The sequence below is a fragment of the Chelmon rostratus genome, chromosome 24, assembly GCF_017976325.1.
Source record: "Chelmon rostratus isolate fCheRos1 chromosome 24, fCheRos1.pri, whole genome shotgun sequence".
Classification (NCBI taxonomy): domain Eukaryota; kingdom Metazoa; phylum Chordata; class Actinopteri; order Chaetodontiformes; family Chaetodontidae; genus Chelmon; species Chelmon rostratus.
This window is the reverse complement of record NC_055681.1, coordinates 1,393,459-1,410,684: the sequence shown is the minus strand read 5'-3', so window position 1 is coordinate 1,410,684 and position 17,226 is coordinate 1,393,459. Positions and strand designations below refer to the sequence as shown.

At 45.7% G+C, this 17,226-nt stretch overlaps 1 protein-coding gene across 1 annotated transcript; it reads left to right on the top strand.

Moving 5' to 3' along the window:
- The first annotated feature begins 985 nt into the window (after window positions 1–985).
- nhsl1a (NHS-like 1a) lies at window positions 986–16,241 on the top strand. Its single transcript, XM_041966688.1, has 9 exons — window positions 986–1,043; window positions 2,970–3,077; window positions 4,169–4,308; window positions 6,555–6,789; window positions 7,416–7,547; window positions 7,712–8,088; window positions 8,195–12,581; window positions 13,195–13,282; window positions 14,006–16,241. The coding sequence occupies exons 1-9, from the start codon at window positions 986–988 to the stop codon at window positions 14,691–14,693; spliced, it is 6,213 nt and encodes a 2,070-aa protein (XP_041822622.1). The 3' UTR covers window positions 14,694–16,241.
- The last annotated feature ends 985 nt before the right edge of the window (window positions 16,242–17,226 follow it).

The window sequence follows — 17,226 nt, the reverse complement described above, 5'->3', positions numbered from 1 at the left end:
CATATCAGTTCGTTAAATGTGATTATTGTGACTTTTAAGTCTTCATGTGTTGTTCTCTGTAGAGAACGATGACGTCTGCATGTTATTACATGTAAGCACTGGTGGAACATCTGCCTGCAGATCTTTTACTTCAGTCAAAGTAGTAATACCACAGGAAAAGTACTGCATTCAAATTTAAGTATGGCTCATTTCAGAGTAATGTAGATCATATCACTGGATTGTTGTCATACTGTATCGTGCTAAATATTAGGTATTATATTAATACGCCTTTTGAGATTCCATTCAGAGCTTTGATCCTCTTTAGAGACCCCCACCCCGCCCCTGGCCCCTGTAGACCTCCTCAAAGACCTTTTTTACCTTATCAAGCACCTGTTATATGTCCTCAAGGATCCATGGAAGCGCTCCAGGCCCTTCCTCATTTTCAGTTCTGTCCCTGACATTCGTCCTGTTCTGCAAACAGCTGTTTGAAAAAGCCTCGGGATGTCCTCCCTCAGTTTAGTCCTCACAGAGACAGAAATCCAAGAACACAGAGAACCACAGCAAAGACGGAGAACACACAGAATAAAAGATGAACAGCCTCGCATTTAAAGCACACACACACACACACACAAAATCCTCTATCTTCATCTGCCTTCATCTTCAAAGCATCATTTTTGTGTGTGTGTGTGTGTGTGTGTTGATGCAGTATTTGTGGGTAACCTTCATCACCTGGTGACACACATGAAGGACACACACGTGTGCTGGCTTCCTGCCAACAAATGTGACTGTGTGTGTGTGTGTGTGTGTGTGTGTGTGTGTGTGTGTGAGTGAGAGAGACAGAAAGAAAAAGAGAGCGAGAGAGGGGCGAGTGAGAGCGAGAGAGAGGTGGGAGGAGAGTCGAGCTGCATTACTGCTGCTGCTCTGTCTGCTGCAGCCTCAGGAGTGTGTGTGTCCACTGTGAGTGAGTGTGTGTCTGTGTGTGTGTGTGTGTGTGTGGGGCGTCGTTATGGTTCTGATCAGAGCAGCGATCAAATCTGTCCTCAAATATCTCAACAAGACCAGAGGTGAGTGTGTGTGTGTGTGTGTCTGTGTGTGTGTGCGTGTGTGTGTGCGTGTGTGTGTCTGTGTGTGTCTCTCTGTGTGTGTGTGTCTGTGTGTCTGTGTTATATTCATGTTCCTGCTGTGTTTCGGCGATGATGAACTGATTTGAGATCTGTGCTGCTGGGCGGCAGAGCATCAGTATAATAGTTCTCTAAAGATGACCTCATAACAAGCAGCTCTCTGATTGGCTGTCAGGTGTTAAAATCAATCATAGTTCAGGTCAGCCACGCTTCGAAATCCGCGCTCAAGGCATGCTAAACCGCAGGTAACCATAGCAACAATACAGGTAACTGATTCAAGGATCCCAGGACTTTCCTCAAGGACCTTAACACCCAGGGTCCTCCAGAATCCCTTCAAGGACCATTAAACTTGAAGAACTCTTTCAAGAACCCTTGGAACCTCCTCAAGAAGCTTTGGTAGCTTTTCAAAGTCCATGGGACCTCCACAAGGATTATTTAAACCTTTGGTACCTCCTCAAGGACCCCTAGAACCTTTTCAATGACCTCCTCAAGGACCCTTTAAATCTTCACGCTTGGTTCAAGGACCCAGGGAAGCTTCTGAAAGGGCTTCTGATGCCATCTCAAGGACCCCTCAGATTCTGGAGACACTTAGGGTTCTTAGGAACCTCCTCAAGGACCTCTGAAGCACCCCCAGAACGTGGAGACTGGAAACCAAATTAACCACGGCAACAGAAAATTCCGCTCTCTGATCGGCTGGCAGGCGTCAGTTACAGTCATTCCAAACATATTTCAGCCTGCAGTGATTTGTGGAACCTGCCACCTCAGAAAATGTCTTCAATTCTCAAACATTTCCACTTATGTCAGTTTATGTGTCGGCATAGAGAAACCTGTCCTGTCTCACTCAGCGCTGCTTTCTGTGCAACCTGGTTGAAGATGTTGAAGCGTGTGTGCTGACCACAGGACTCTCACGTTATCTGAGCGCTCAGGTGCAGAGGTGATGGAAGTCTCTCACCTGCGACAGCTTCTGTTCAGTCAACAGCACAGTTCATTCATCAGGGTCTGTGAGCTCTCAGGAGGCTGAAATATCACCATCACAGTTTGTTTGGGCGATGGTGAAACACGTGTGCCCAACATGCAGGACTGGAACGATGCATGCATTAAACCTGATGGAGGCTCTGGTGATCTGCTGGATTCAGAAGGATCATCTGTTGATTTTTCACTCTCTTCTTCTTGTGTGTCATTTCGTTTTCACACCTCAGACTTCGTGCTGTCTTTAATGTTGCTTTTAAAGCATTTAAAATAGTCTCTAATTCATGGCGTCATGGCAGATAGTTAGTGACCTGGTGTGTTTTGTGCCGCATCATTGAGCATCACTGCATGGCCTCATGATGAGTTGTGCTGTATGTTGTTTGAGTGCTGTCGTCAATAATTGGAGATGATTCATGATTAAATCCTTTTTGAGATCAAAATGTTGTAAATTTAAATAAATTAGTTGTTTGGATTTATATATCAGCTGCTGCCACCTCTGGTCCACATGGCAAAGTGTCCGTGAGAAAGACCCCAAACCCCAAACTTGTTCCACGGGGGACGAATTGGACAGAAATGTCTTCCAGATAAATGTAATGTGTTGTTTCGCTACGAATAATCACTGAGAGCTTGTTCTGGTCCGTCAAATGAGAAATATTTAAATTAAAGTGCCTTTAAACTGAGACTGTAACTTCACATCTGTCCACGAAATACCAGAACTAATCAATCTGCTGCTCCTTCAGAATAAAAGCCCTCTGGTACTGTGTGTGTCTGAGGTCACCTTGAGGAGTGCTGAGTGCTGCAACACTGATCATCACTTCTGTGTGTGTGTGTGTGAATGTGCTGGAACTAGATTAAACACACACTGAACTGTGCTGCACTCTGTGTCTGTCTCTGCAGCAGGGGACGCAGACAGGAAGTGGTCTGTTCACTACACTACCCAGAAGCCCCAGAACAGTCTGCTCTTCATCCCTGGAAAAAGACGATCCGGCAGCGCTGATGATCTGCAAGGTCAGAGGTCAACAGAGAACAACACCTGTGCTGATAATGAACCTGAATACTCACACTGTGCACCGTCCTGCCGTGGATTAATCCGCCGCTGAAAATAGTCCCATACAAATGCACTATTTCCTCCTGTTTGTTTGTTTAGAAACCGCAGTGACGGAGGGAAACTGTATATTTGTGAGGTGCTTTTTAAAGATTCACATCTTAGGAAGGAACCAATGGGCTTAGAGCTAAGAGCTGCAGACAGGAAGTCAGACAGTATTGAGAGACGCGCTGACACCTTGTTGGTTTGGGTCTTTTTATGTTGACAAGAAGAAGGTGGATTTTTACTTGAATCTGAATTTTCAGCAACATTCAGACGTTAATCATCAAATCAGTCTCACTGAAGTCGTGACTTGTAACAGAGTATTTCTACACTGTGGTACTTCAGTAAAAGATGTGAGTACTTCATGACTGTCTGTAAATAAAACCCCATTTTGTGGGTTTTTAGAGATCAGGTATTTGCTCTTGAACCAGATTTAAAAGCTCTTATTTTCTTATTTTGGTGACTTTAGCTCTTGATTCTGCGGCTCTAACTGATGAATTCAATTATTGAATACTGAGAGCAGATTGCAGAGGGCTGCAGCACACACACACACACACACACACACACACACACACACACACCACACAGTACTGCAGACTGCATCACAGCAGCTGCAGTACTACATGTGACCCCCCATTCCCAGACAAAGGACCTCCTTTCATCTCACCCGTTAGAGCAGAATTTCCACTCGATTGATTGATTTAGAGGAATCGGCATCATAAACTCACATATTCTCATCTGATCTATTGATTTACTGCAGTTTAAAGAATAAATATCATAATCATGTTCTTTTATTTAGATATTTTTGGCCCAAAATGATCATAAAATTGTCTGAAATATTGATAAATTGACTGAAAACCTTTTGTTAGTTGTGGATTTGTTTGGTTTTTTTTTTTTGGTTATTTGCTGTGTGAACATCTTTATTGTCTCGCTTCTATTCTCTCGTGTGTGTGTGTGTGTGTGTGTGTGTGTGTGTGTGTGTGTGTGTGTGTGTGTGTGTGTGTGTGTGTAGCATGCAACGGGCTGACTCAGCATGGCTATAGCCTCCCCGGCAGCTCTCAGCCCCGCCCACAGAGTCCATCCTCTTCTGGGCTCAACCAATCAGAGGGCAGCAGAGCACGCAGCCGGTGGAGGGACAAAAGCAGGAAGATGGTTAGTGACACACACACACACACACACACATGATATTAATATGGGTACAGTGTTGTGAATATTAATGAGGCTGAAACGACTGCAGTCCAGCAAGTACAAAAATGTAGTGAGAAATGTACTGGAGGACGAGTATAAAGTCGCAGAGTGTGGAAATACTCAAGTACTAGTACCTTAAAACTGTATTTGTACTAAGTGATGTACTTGAATACACTTTCCTAGTTTAATTCCACCACTGCGTATAAGAGAGCTGTCACAGGTTAATTATTATTATTATTGACACTGATACACAACCAGTGTATTAATACCCACTGTTATAAGTAAAAATTGAAAATGTAAAAGTATGTAAATATAATGAGTAAAATGTACTTAAAGTCACCCTGTGACTGTTCTCCTGTTCTCCTGTTCTCCTGTTCTCTCTGACCTCATCAGATTACTGTGACTCAGTCGTTCATGTCAAAGCAGGATTTTACTGTTGGAGCTGGTTGAGCTTCATTTGAACTAATGATTCTTTTCATTCTGGATCAATCAGCTGATTATTTCCTCCATTAATCGATCGATCGTTCGGTTTGGAAACATTGTGAAAATAGTGAGAAATGTGGTGACGATGAGGCCAAAGTGACGCCTTCACAGTGTTTGTTTAGTCCAAAGCTCCACATTATTACAAACACATTCAGATCATTCAGAGGAAAAATCAAACATCTGAGAAGCTCAAACTTAATATGATTTTTAAACTGTCTTTCAAGTTAATTTTCTTAATTCAATAATTGTTAAACAAACATATTTTATCAGCTTTTCACATGTTTTTGTGTGTAAAAATTAATAACTCATAACTAAAGCTGTCAGATAAATGTCATGAAGTAAAAAGGATCATTTCCCTCTGAGATGTGGTGAAAAAGAAAAAACTCAAGGACTGAACTCTTCAGACCCGACAGGCTCATTTTGATTGTGGACCCACTCTAATCCAGCCGGATGCTGTCTGATCAGCTTCGATCCAGTTCTGGACTGGTTTGAACTCCCTGCATTAGTAGATAATCACTCTGTTTTGCTGCCATCTGCTGGTCAAACTGAACTACTGACAGTTATGAAACCATGGTGTGTCATATTGTCTTCACCACAGAGCGTCTCCTCTCTCCTGCTCACTCATTTACATTGTTTCCTTCTTCTTCTTTTGTTTCTCACTCTCTCTACTCTTCCTCCCTCCTCTCAGAGGTCCAGAGTCCTGGACTTTTTCTCTCACTCTTGCTTTACAGTTTGTTTCAAGTTTTCAGTTTGGAGGAGAAAGGTAAATTTAGATCAAAACTAGACTAAAGTAGACTAGACCAGAATTAACTAGACTAAACTAGAGTACTATCCTACTCACACCCAACCAGGGGTAAGTTAATCACCAACCACTGGGTCACAGCTAGATTCTGTTCGTTGAAACCAGACCCAACAGTGTTTAAATTTGACTCTAGCTTGATCTTGAGTTAAACCAGTGAGTTAATCCAGACTCAATGAGATTAAGATACATTTTGCAGTTTAACAGAACGAGTTAAATTAGATTCTACTGAGGTTAAACTTGACTGTGTCTGGGTTGGACTATATTGTGGTTAAAATCATCTGTACTGGGGTTTAACCCAACCATAAACCACAAATTTGGCTCAACTGCAGTCCAGTTGGATTTAACTGGGGTGAAACTTGACTCTACAGGGTTTAACCTGGATACTTAATTTTAAACTAGACTCTAGATTATATTGGATTCTATCTTGATTTAAGTGGGGCTAAACTAGACTTTGCCGTGGTTAAGATTGTCCCTATCAGATTCCATGGGATGCTAGATGGGTTTAGCTAGAACCAGGAAAGACCATCCTGACGTTAAACCTGAGTTTTAAGATTAAACTACAAGGCTAAACTAGAATTCAGCTCCACTCTGGTGAGTTCAATTTTGACTGGTTCTTGTTCATCCAGACTTAACCTGTTTTAGTTGTGATTCTGCTGTAGTTAAACCAGAGTCCACCTTGGTTAAACCTAACTCTCCAGTTCACAGATTCTGCAGTGCTTAACCTCAAAACTTTCAGGCTGTTAGACTCTGCTGGGGTTAAATTCAGCTACAGCAGGGTTTAATCCAACCCTGCAGGGGTAGATTTGACTCTACTGCAGTTCAGATGGACCTACGGGGGTAAAACTTGAATTTACCAGATTAAACCAGGGCCTGCTGACAGACAAATGTGTACGTTAATAGTGTGTTTTTGTGTGTGTGTATTCAGTCCTCAGCTTTCACAGATGAAGATGAGAGGTTCATCTTGAACAACACTCGACCTCAGACCCCACTGGTCCTCAACCCTGTCCACCCTGCCTCCAGTTGGAACGTCTTGGCCCCCACCTATGAGCCAACAGTTGAGGTGGAGATGGAGCCAACTCCCCGGCTTCCAACTCCAGAGGAGAGGATGAGGCAGCAGGCTGAGGCAGTCGGAGCTGATATAGTCCCCATCAATATCACAGGTAGGGGACTGGACTCTCATCCAGATTTGAATATTAAGGACTCGTAAACTTGAGATTTGACTCGGTTTTGAGAGTAATCTCGGACTAAAAATTTGATGTGGACTTCATACTTGACTCAGACCCAAGATTCAAGCTTTAAATTCAACTCTGACTGGACTTGACTTGGACTTGAGATTCAGTTTATTCTTGAAACTTTTTTTGGACTCAACTCCCGCTTGAGAAGAGGCTCAAAGTTGATACTTGACTTCGACTAGAGACTCAATTTAGACTTGGGACATGACATGGATTTGAGATTAAACTCAGACTTGATTCTTGCCCTGGGTTTAGGATTTGACATTCTGACTTGAAACTCTACTTGAAGTTAAGACTTAACTCAGAATAGAGCTTTGATTCAGACTCTGGACTTAAGCAGGTCTTCAGACTGGATTCTAGACTTGAAACTTGACTCTAGCACAGGACTCAACTATGATTCGGAGCATAAGTCGGACTTGAGACTTGACAGAGTAAGGATTTGTCTCGGTCTTGGAACCTGTTAAACAAACAGAATCTCTTGTTCTATAAAATCTCTAAAAGGGTTTTCTCATATTCCTGTGTTTGTTGTGTTTTTGTATGTATGCAACGTTCAGGAGAGAGCTTTGATCGTCAGGCCAGTTTTCGAAGAGTGGTTTCCAACACTGACTCGTTATCCCGGCGATCCCGTAACCTGAGCCGCCGTAAGACAGTTACTGGGATACCTGGTGATGTCAACCGCAAGCTGGGTATACGCTCCATCCATTCAACGCCCCATTCATTAATCAGTCACTTCATCTTCCATTCATGTCCCTTCTTGCAGCGCTCTATCACTCAATGCGTACATCAAATAGTCACCTTTTTTTCTTACAAAGCATTTCTTCTTCTCTGTTCTTACCTTCTGTCTTGCCAGACTCGCCTTCAGTCTCTTCGGTTCTTCCCGGTCAGTTCTCCACCGTGGGTCGACCTGCCTCCTGCACCTCTGCCCACCAGCAGGAGAACGCAGGGGACGAGATGGAAGAGAATGACAAGGGAGAAGTCAGAGAGAAGGGGCAGGTACCAGCAAGGAGGATCCGAGCCCCAAGAGGACAGGGGATGTCCAGCCTCATGGCCTCCCTCACCTCGTCCTCACCTGTAGTCACCTGTCATGACTGCTCCTCCTCCTGCTGCTCTTCCTCCTCAGAGGTCTGCAGCCTGCCACGTCTGGCAACTAACTCCTCGCTGAACTCTGAGGCCAGTTGTAACAGCACCTCCTACAGGACACTCAGCGCCTCCTCATCTTGTTGCCAGGTGAGTTTGAGGAGAAATCTTTGACACAAGGAGAATAGTATCTAAAACAACATAAAAATACTTTTTCCTTCTCTTTTTTTCTTCCTGTTTTCTTCTCCACTCACAGGATATGCAGGGTTTCCCCAGTGACCTCCAGCCCCTTCTGCCCTTTGACCCCACTGCCAGAGTCATCCCCCAGTCTCCTTCCTCCTCCTGTTCTTCTTTTCCTACCTCTCCCGTCACCTCCTCCCTCCCAGGCACCCCCAGCCATTCCCTCCAATCAGAGTGGTCTTACCCCAGTGATAAGCTCCTGAATGACAGTTCCTCCTCCCACTACCTCTCCTCCTCCTCCATCACAGACTCAGACTCACAGTTTAGCCACCAGGCTCTGCATTACCAGACTGCCAGCCGGCAGAATACCCGGTGCTCCTACAATGGTGACACCTACAATGGGGAGACGTGGAGCTACCAGCCTCTCTCCCCCAGCTCCAGTGTCCACAGCAGCCAGACTGGGGGTGACTGGAATAGCATCACCCAGGAGATGAGATGTGTTTCTGGGGAAGGTTGGAACTGTGAGCCCCTGCTCTCCTCTGGTTGCTCTTCTCCCACTCACACTGACAGCAACTCTTTGTGTTCAGAGAAAATGACTTCCTCCCCCTCGCCAAACCGGGAGAGAAGGAAGTACAGTAGTTCCTCCTCCTACTCTCGCACCATCACCCGCAGCATCTCCCTCCGCAAGTCCAAGCGCCCGCCTCCTCCACCATTGCGCTCTGACTCTCTGAGGCGCCGTCCCGGTCGTAGCAAACCCTTCCGCTCCTCCTCCAGTCCCCGTTTGGAACAGAGCCCCCATCTGGAGCACACCACCCAGCGGACGCCCCCTTTGTCTCCACAGACCTTCCATGACCCCTGGGTGCCCAGGAGCAACACCAAAAGGCGCCAGAGTGGGTTTAACTGTGGGACAGTCACAACCTTTGAACCTTTAAGCCTGGACTGCCAGGTACCAACCTCCGTTGACTACCCTCCTTCCGAGCACCGACCACCGAGCCATGGCCACTCCCATGCTCATGTCCTCACCCCTGGGTCTCCAGGCTCAGAGGAGGAGGGGCTGAGATTTACTCCCAACCCCCAACAAGCTGCCTCTTCCGTTGCTGGGCTCCAGCGCCTTGCTTCGCCTTCAAGTGGCTACTCGAGCCAATCTAACACCCCCACTCCTGGCACTCCTGTGTCTTCCCCCCTCACCCCCTCCTCCCCTCTCGCAGTGAGCCATGGGGCTTTCTCCCTCCCCCCAACTTCCCCCCTCTCCTCTTCACACTCCTCTTCCTCCCCCATGTCCCCTGTCGTCTCCTCTCTGCCCAGGTCGAGGTCTCGGGGCGAAAGGAGGCCAAAGCCACCAGTGCCAGAGAGGAAGTCATCACTCTTTTCCTCCCTCTCCTCCTCATTTTCCTCCACATCCTCCCTCTCCTCCTGTACCTCTTCAGACTCTTCTGCCAAGCATCCTCTTCTCCCTCCTCCTCCTCCTCCTCCTCCTCTACCAGAATGCTCCTCCACTCCATCCTTCTACTCCCCCATTCAAACGTCTCCTCCTCGTGCTCCTTCCCTTTCTCAGCGATGCCTGCCTGTTCCTCCTTCTGTCAACAAACTCTCAGCTGCTCCTCCTCCACCACCTTCTTCTCTTCCTCCTCCCCCTCCCCCACCTCCTCCTCTCCCACCCTCATCCCTCCCTACTCCTCCTCCTCTTCCTTCTTCCTCCCGGCCCCCTCCTCCCCCCTATTCCTATGCCATCAGGCAGACCTCCAATCATGTTCTGATGTCCACCATGTCGTCATCAACCAACTTCCAACCCCTCCCAACTTCCCCACCTCCCCTACCATCTTCTCCTCTTCCACCCCCACCAGAACTCCCCGAATTGCCAATTGCTGACCTTCCTCCTCCACCACCACCTCCTCTTCCTTTTCTGCCTACTTTCCCCATATCCCCTGCCACCCCACTTCCCCCCCGTAGTTCTCCAAACCTCTGGGTTAGAGTGGCCACAACCTGCCCCCTGGTCACAGCCCAAGCTTTGCAGGGCGTCAAGCTTCGCTCCATCAAGAACCAGGAGGGCCTGCTCACTGGCATCGAACTAGCCAGTGTTGCTTCTGGTGATGCTACACTCCACAGTCAAGATGACAAGATGTCAGCTAATGCTAACCATGCTAATACTCTCCATGATTTACCAAGCAAAGAAGCTCCTCCACACAGCGCTGTGTTGGCAAATGCTAAACTGGATGGCAGGGCCAACACTAATGTTAAACTAGATGGAGCTGGATCACAAAATACTGTCAGTCATGTAGGTAGCAATGACTCTAACACGACTAGTGCTTTAATGGGGAATGCTAGTCCTCATAGCCCAGCCAACACTGATGTTCAGCGACCTGAATGCAAATTAGATTATGGCTCCTACAACATAACAAAAAGTGGTGTGAGAACACCCAACGATGAGCCATCGTATGCTAACCTGCAGAACCTACGAGGCACTGTTGCTAGCCCGGCTAACCAGAGACGCTCTGGGTATAGGTTGGCGAATGGCGAAACTCCCCAAGACATCCAGCACAATGAACGAGAGAACGAAGATTCAGACATGTATGCTACACTGGCAAACAATCCAGCCTCCAGTCCTGATAACCCCTTGGACAAAATGTCTTATTGTACTAGCAAAAACCACATCAACACATCTATCCATTACACTTCTTTGCAACAACAGGTCACAGATATAGTGTTAGCAGATGCTAAGCTAACTGACCCTGCAGAGAAACTGGAAAACACTGAGGGTGTTTGGCACACAGATCCTTCATACTGGACCCTCTCTGGAACAAAACAAGGGTCTCAGAAAGAAAGCAGAACTATACTGTCAGAGAGCAAAGATAAAGTCGAGATAAATGACAAGAATAATTCCGAAATGCGCAGTCATAGTGCAGCTAAAGGGGATTCCACAGCATATAGTGATTTAAAACAGAATAATAGAGTCTGTAAGACGGGTAGTCCAAGAAGGCTCTGCTCCCCAGAGAAGCCGATCCTGCCAAAGAAGCCTGATCTTTGCATTCCGGGTCTCATGGCGTCATCTGAGGCCAGACAAGGACCAGATGGGTGGAAGAGCAATGGACAAATGACAGCACCTCCTCCTGGGCTCAGCAGCCAATCACAGCTTCCTGTTGATTCTTTCTGCACTCCTTTGCACATGCATCTGACCCATAGTACACCTTCACCAAAGCACTTGACATGCACCACTGTTGACAAGATGACAATTTCTGACAAAGCAACTTTACCTGCTCACTCAGTGAATGCTGCTTCTTTGTTTGTGAACACAACACCTGCTGACATCACTACACACTCACCTGCCAGCTCCCCTCAGAGGCAGAAGCCACCGATTTTGCACAAAAAGCCAAATCTCTCATTGACCTCACCCAAAAGAGCAAAACCACTCTTTGCACCTAGAAATACATTGGAAGCATCCAAAGGTACGTCTGGGACCTTTGACACCCTGGGGACCACTGGTACGTCACTGACTCAGAGCAACACAGGAACCAGTAGTACCTTAGGGACCATGGTCACTTCTGGAATCTTGGCTACTATAAGAGCTGACAACACTTTAAATGGGACCATGGGTACCTTGGAGAACTGTGATACCTCAGGAAATTGTGACACAATGGGGACCAGTAGCATCTTAGGGCCCATGGGCATCTATGGGAACTGTGGCGCCTTTGAGATCATGGGTTTCTCAGGCACCCGCAGCATCAAAGGGGCCCCAAACACTATCAGTGAGGCCATGAGCACTTTGGAGAACTGTGGTAGCTCAGGAAGATGTGGAACCTTGAAGATCTGTTGCACCTCAGGTAACTCAGAGGCCCATGGAACTTCCACCCAGAAGGGGAGCGCCCAACGAGGAACAACCGAACCATGTTCTGCTGAGGTCATCAGGACAAGACTTTGTAAGGATGAAGAGAAAGCATTTCATAAGAGGACGATGAGGTCGTCACTGGCCGAAGATGAAGAGGATGAGGCAAGGGTGGAAGAGTCCGGGATAAAGACGACAATGATCATGATGCCACCCACCACAAAGAAAAAAGACGAAGCAAGGAAGAGGCGGAAGAGGAGGGCAGGCAGGCAACTGCTAATGATGTCATCTGCAATGGAGCCTTCCCCTTCGTCATCATCATCATCATCCTCTTCATCATCATCTTCATCCTCATCTGGAGATGAACAAGATGTGGTGAAAGAGGGAACAATGCAAATTGGCGCGAGGATGATGGCGACAAAAGTATGTAATCAAGACACAAGTGACTCAGAGAGCTCCTGTGCTCTAATTGGTCAGAGCAAGTACTCCATCAGCAGTGCGCTGTCCACTGACAGCCTGCGGGCGGAGCTGTCGCTTCCAGACCTCCTGATACAGGAACCAGAGGAAGAAGAGGAGGAGAACACCGAGGAGGGAGCAGACAGGAGAAGGCAGGAGGTGAAAGAGGCCACAGGAACTCCAGATGGTAAGAGATGTCACCACTCGATTGTTCTGTCTCAGTATGCCTGTCTTGTCCGACATGTTGGCATGCTTTTGGCAGTGCAGACAGCTCTGGCATATATATGGCTGCTGGATTTGACCAGAGTTTGACTCACTTCTCTAGTCAGTGCAGGCAGTGGTGGTTTCTTCTGGCTTGTATTGTATTCCAGGTTCAGCAAAAGACACCAGCTCGGGTTGGCTGATAAAATAAAGTTAGCTTGAAAAAAAGGAACGTTTAAGTATGTTTACCTTTGCATGGACTTCAGGATGATTCGTCAGCAAATGTCGTTGTGTTTTTACTGGCAATTGTCTTTTTACAACACGTCTTGTTTTCCTTGACATCGGATGTGAAATTTATCCATATGTCTGTTCTCTCACCACAACACAAAGAGATTTGTTCTGATTGGATCTCTTCCTAGCTCATCATCACTTAGTTTGTATTTAATTATGGTCTTATTTTCATCAGTGAAAAAGTCAGAAAGCTGCTAAATCAGAGCTCAGATTTCTGCTCCACAATCATAGACACCCTGTTATTCTGAGTCATGTGTGACTAAAAGCCGAAATATCTGTTTCAGTTTTCTCTTTGTTTCTCTTTCTAGTTGATCTGTTCGTCAGCGTTTCGGCGGATCAGCTGTTTGTCTCTGGTCAACCGCGAACCACAGAGGATCTGTTCGCTGTCATCCACAGGTAGGAGCACACAAATACACTCAAACCCTGCTGCTATGATAGCCAATCGATCGTGTTCTCACCTGTCTGTTTGATTCCTCCCTCTGCCTCTGTGGAGCAGTGCAGTATGGGAAGGCACAGCATGAAAGCCCTTGGTAGGCGGGGTTTGACTGCAGGTAAAGCCTGTGATTGGTCACTGAATGTGTAGTAGTAGTTCTTGACCCTGGGTAGGTTTTACTAGATGAACTGCCACTCATAGCCAGTTATCTTTCTTTAGTTTTTCTCAATCATGTGTACTAACTTTCCCTTCCTGGCTTAATTTCCAGAAATAGGACCTTATTTATTTCCTGTACCCTCAGTTGAAGCTTACTGGCCCCTTGTTTCTAACCATCTGTTTTCTTTGTATCCTTGCTCTGTCACTATTGTTGCTTCCATCTTTCTCGTTCCCAAACTCCGGTGCTTCTAGTTTTGTTTCCTACCTTCCTTCTTTCTTGTGCCCATAAATTGGAAGTTTCCTCACAAATCTGCCCCTGCATCCTCTCACATCTTGACTTTTTATTTAAGAGTTGGTTTTGTGGTCACCCAGGAGTTTTGTTGTTTGGAGTCGTGCAAAATCGTTTGCAAAGTGAGGCCACAGGCCTGGTTTGAGTGGCTTGCTCAGAGGCCGTTCGACTTGTCAGACCTTGCATGTTCTTGTTACAGAACAGAACCAGAATGTGATTGGTCTTTTTCTGTTTTTCTCAGGTCCAAGAGAAAGATGCTAGGAAGAAGGGATACTGAAGACGAAGGACAACGTATCTCGTCTTCCTCTTCCTCCTCCTCCCCTCCGGTCACCCCCACAGACCCCCTGCCCTGCCAGACGCGACCTGCGTCTTTTAAGAGTCAGAGATCAGGGAGGAGCGAAAACTTTAAGGCTCTCGTGTTGAGGAAGGGTAGTCGGTCTGATTCATCTTCTCGAATCTCTGCCGTCGAGCGGCTTCGCATAGTTGGTTCTCCGACGACAGCTGCTGACCACCAGAGCACGCTGTCACCACCACCAGACCAAGTCAAAGCCACCACGGACACATGTGATATCAACGCCCACCTGACTCTAGACGTTCCAGTGTCTCCCACATCTCCGTGCACTCAGAACTTCTCCATGATGTTCAGATGGAGGCGAAGGGATCAGATGCACAGTCACCTCCTTCTCACCTCTTCCTCTTCTTCTCCCTTCTTCTTCCTCTCCTCCCCCTCCATGCGGCCTCGCTCCCTCACTCCTCCCTGCTCCGCCAGCCGGCGCTTTGCCGCTCGCTGCCGCCTCTACGCCGCCCCCATGACCGCCATCTTTGAAGTGGAAAGCGAGGAGGAGGACGGAGAGGCAGACAACGAGGTTTTTGTCGAGTCTCCAGGGACCGAACGAGAACTGAGCCAGAGATTGGTTGAGACTTCTTGATGGACAGACCAAGTTTATAGACGCAGTTGCAACTTGGATTAGGCAGGAAGTAGATGGACGGTATCCCTGTGATTCTTTGCCCCAAATCCAGTTCTGTGAGATCACAAACAATCCTGAATGTGACGATGTCAGATCTCCTGCAGATCAGGTTAAAACTGTTCCCTGTTGCACTGCCTCAGCAAACTGAACCGGACTGGACTGGACTGGACTGGACTGCGGCCGGAAGCATTTAACTGAATAACTGAATGTACTGAAGCACACTTGGCAACTCTCTGATAAAGGACATGTCTTCAGTAGCCACACTGATGTGTCAGAAAACTACAGAAGCCTGGAAGGGCCATGCATGGAATTACCCCTCACGCTTTTTCTCACAATTGCAGAATCACGATCTCAAGAAAAAAAATAACACAATAATCTTCTTTTGACCCCAAAAATTAACTCCAGTTAATTTACTTAAACTTAAATCATCTTGCGTTTTTGTCTTTTGCTAAATCTAAATTCACGACCACGTACGTCCACCTTCTCTCTGGCGCACTGTAGCAAACACAACTTTTGACCAAAGAGGACGTGGAGTTATTTTACTTTGACGAGATCTTGCGGTCTTTGAGATCACACAGTAAATGTTACGATAATCATAATATAGTATAATAAGTTTAAGCTGTTATGTTGTAAAGTTTTCCCCAAAGTCATCTTCACACCACCTCGTAATGACGGAGGGGTCAAATAAAGACATTTCAACTAAACCGTTATCATATAATTTGATTTATAATATGTATTTCTTTAATTTCAACAGATTCTAATGACATCCAATCTAATATATTGAACCAATAACCTTTTTACACTTCGTCACATGAAATCAGTTAATAGATCAGCCAGTTTCAACATCATGACGATCAAAACGTTGCCAGTTTCCAAACGCCTGAACTAAGAGAAACTAACTGGATCTATTTATTATTACTATGATTTCAAACGTTTTAAAGGGTTAGGGTCACGCTGAGCCGTTTGTGCTTCTTCTTCACTGGAAATATTTTAACAGCAGCTCCTGCTGACATGTTTTATTTTGACTCCTCATAATTAAAAAGTCATTTTTTCTGTTATTACCAGCCACACTGACTGACGCTGTAATTAATAAGGGATGTAGTTTGTCTGATACTGTAAATAATCCTGTTTCCTCTTCCTCTCTTCTTGCTGTTATCTTGTTTTTTGTTGCTTCTGCTGGTCTTCACTTCTTTTCTGTTGCACTTGTTAAGCTTCAGCCTCCATCTCAATGAGTCACGGAGCCTCAGCGAAGTAGCAGATAGTAAAGACGACGTAAAAGTCAGAAAGATGATGAACTTTGAATTTAGCAACATAAGTATCTTCTCTGTGCGAATGTAAGCAGTTCAGATTTTATCTATTAACCAAAAAATGAAAACAATTTAACTGGAAAACTGGAAATATGGTGAAAAGTAAATGAAAAGAGTGTTGGTATGTTTGGACAGAAAGAAGATGGAACTGGAAACACTGAAATGTAAATACAGGAAAGTGTATGAATATGGACAGATAGAGAAACGGAAGCAATAAAGGACAAACCGATTTATTCATTTCATTTCTTGTCTTTTTTATTGTGAAACGGGAAGAAGAAGAAACTGCAACAAGAGAAAGTTTTGATTCATAATACTTTTAGGTGGTGGAAGAAGTATTTAGATCCTTCACTTGAGTAAATATACCAACACAGCACTTTGTATTGCAGGTAAAAGTCCTGCACTCGTAAACCAGTATTTTACTGCATGAAACTGAAAAATGATTTCACTTAAAGAGGATTTACTTTTACTTGTAATGGGAGTATTTTCAAGTTAAGTATCCAAATATTACTTTGCAACTTTCTGCTTATTGAAGTCAAAGCAGTTGTTTTCCATCAGTGCTGGGGCGAAACGCCTGCTCTGATTGGTCAGACCAGAGGAGAAACATGCTTGAATGTGTGGAGAAAATCAGCTTCACTGTTCAGCTGCTCCTAAAGGTCAAAGGTTAAAGAGTGTCTGATGGATATCGTCGTCTGTCAGGGTGCTGTTTGTAACGCTAACCACTGAGTGGCGCTGTGGGTCAATTCTGGTGATCCATCAAGTTCAGAATTGTTAAATCACTGCTTCTAGTCCCTCAATGAGGTCTGTCGGGTGTTGCCTCCTCTCAGGCTGTTTTTTTCAGCCTGGACTGTGTGTTTTGTTTGCATGCACAGTTTCCAGAGGTTTAAAGGGGTTTTGTAAAGATTTCAGGGGCCTTTAATGCGGTTTATGCAGTTCCCGAGGTTCTTTGGGTTCTGAAGTGTTCTGGAGAGGATTACAGGGATCCTTAATGGAGTGCAAGAAGTTCTTGGGGGTATTCAAGGGTCCCTTTCAGAGTTCCAGAGATTCAAAGTGATTTTCTGAAGGTTCTGATGAGGTTTCACACATGACTGAGAATGTTCTAAAGGACCAGTGTGTTTTTAAAGATGTTTCAGGGGTTTTCAAAGGGCGTCTTTCAGAGAAGGTGATTGGTTTCCAAAGGTTCTTACAAA

Excerpts from the sequence above, each read along its gene's own strand:
- nhsl1a (XM_041966688.1), top strand. The coding sequence starts at position 986 with ATGGTTCTGATCAGAGCAGCGATCAAATCTGTCCTCAAATATCTCAAC. Across the intron at positions 7,548-7,711 it reads TGATGTCAACCGCAAGCTGG|ACTCGCCTTCAGTCTCTTCG; the intron begins GTATACGCTCCA and ends CTGTCTTGCCAG. Across the intron at positions 12,582-13,194 it reads GGCCACAGGAACTCCAGATG|TTGATCTGTTCGTCAGCGTT; the intron begins GTAAGAGATGTC and ends TTCTCTTTCTAG.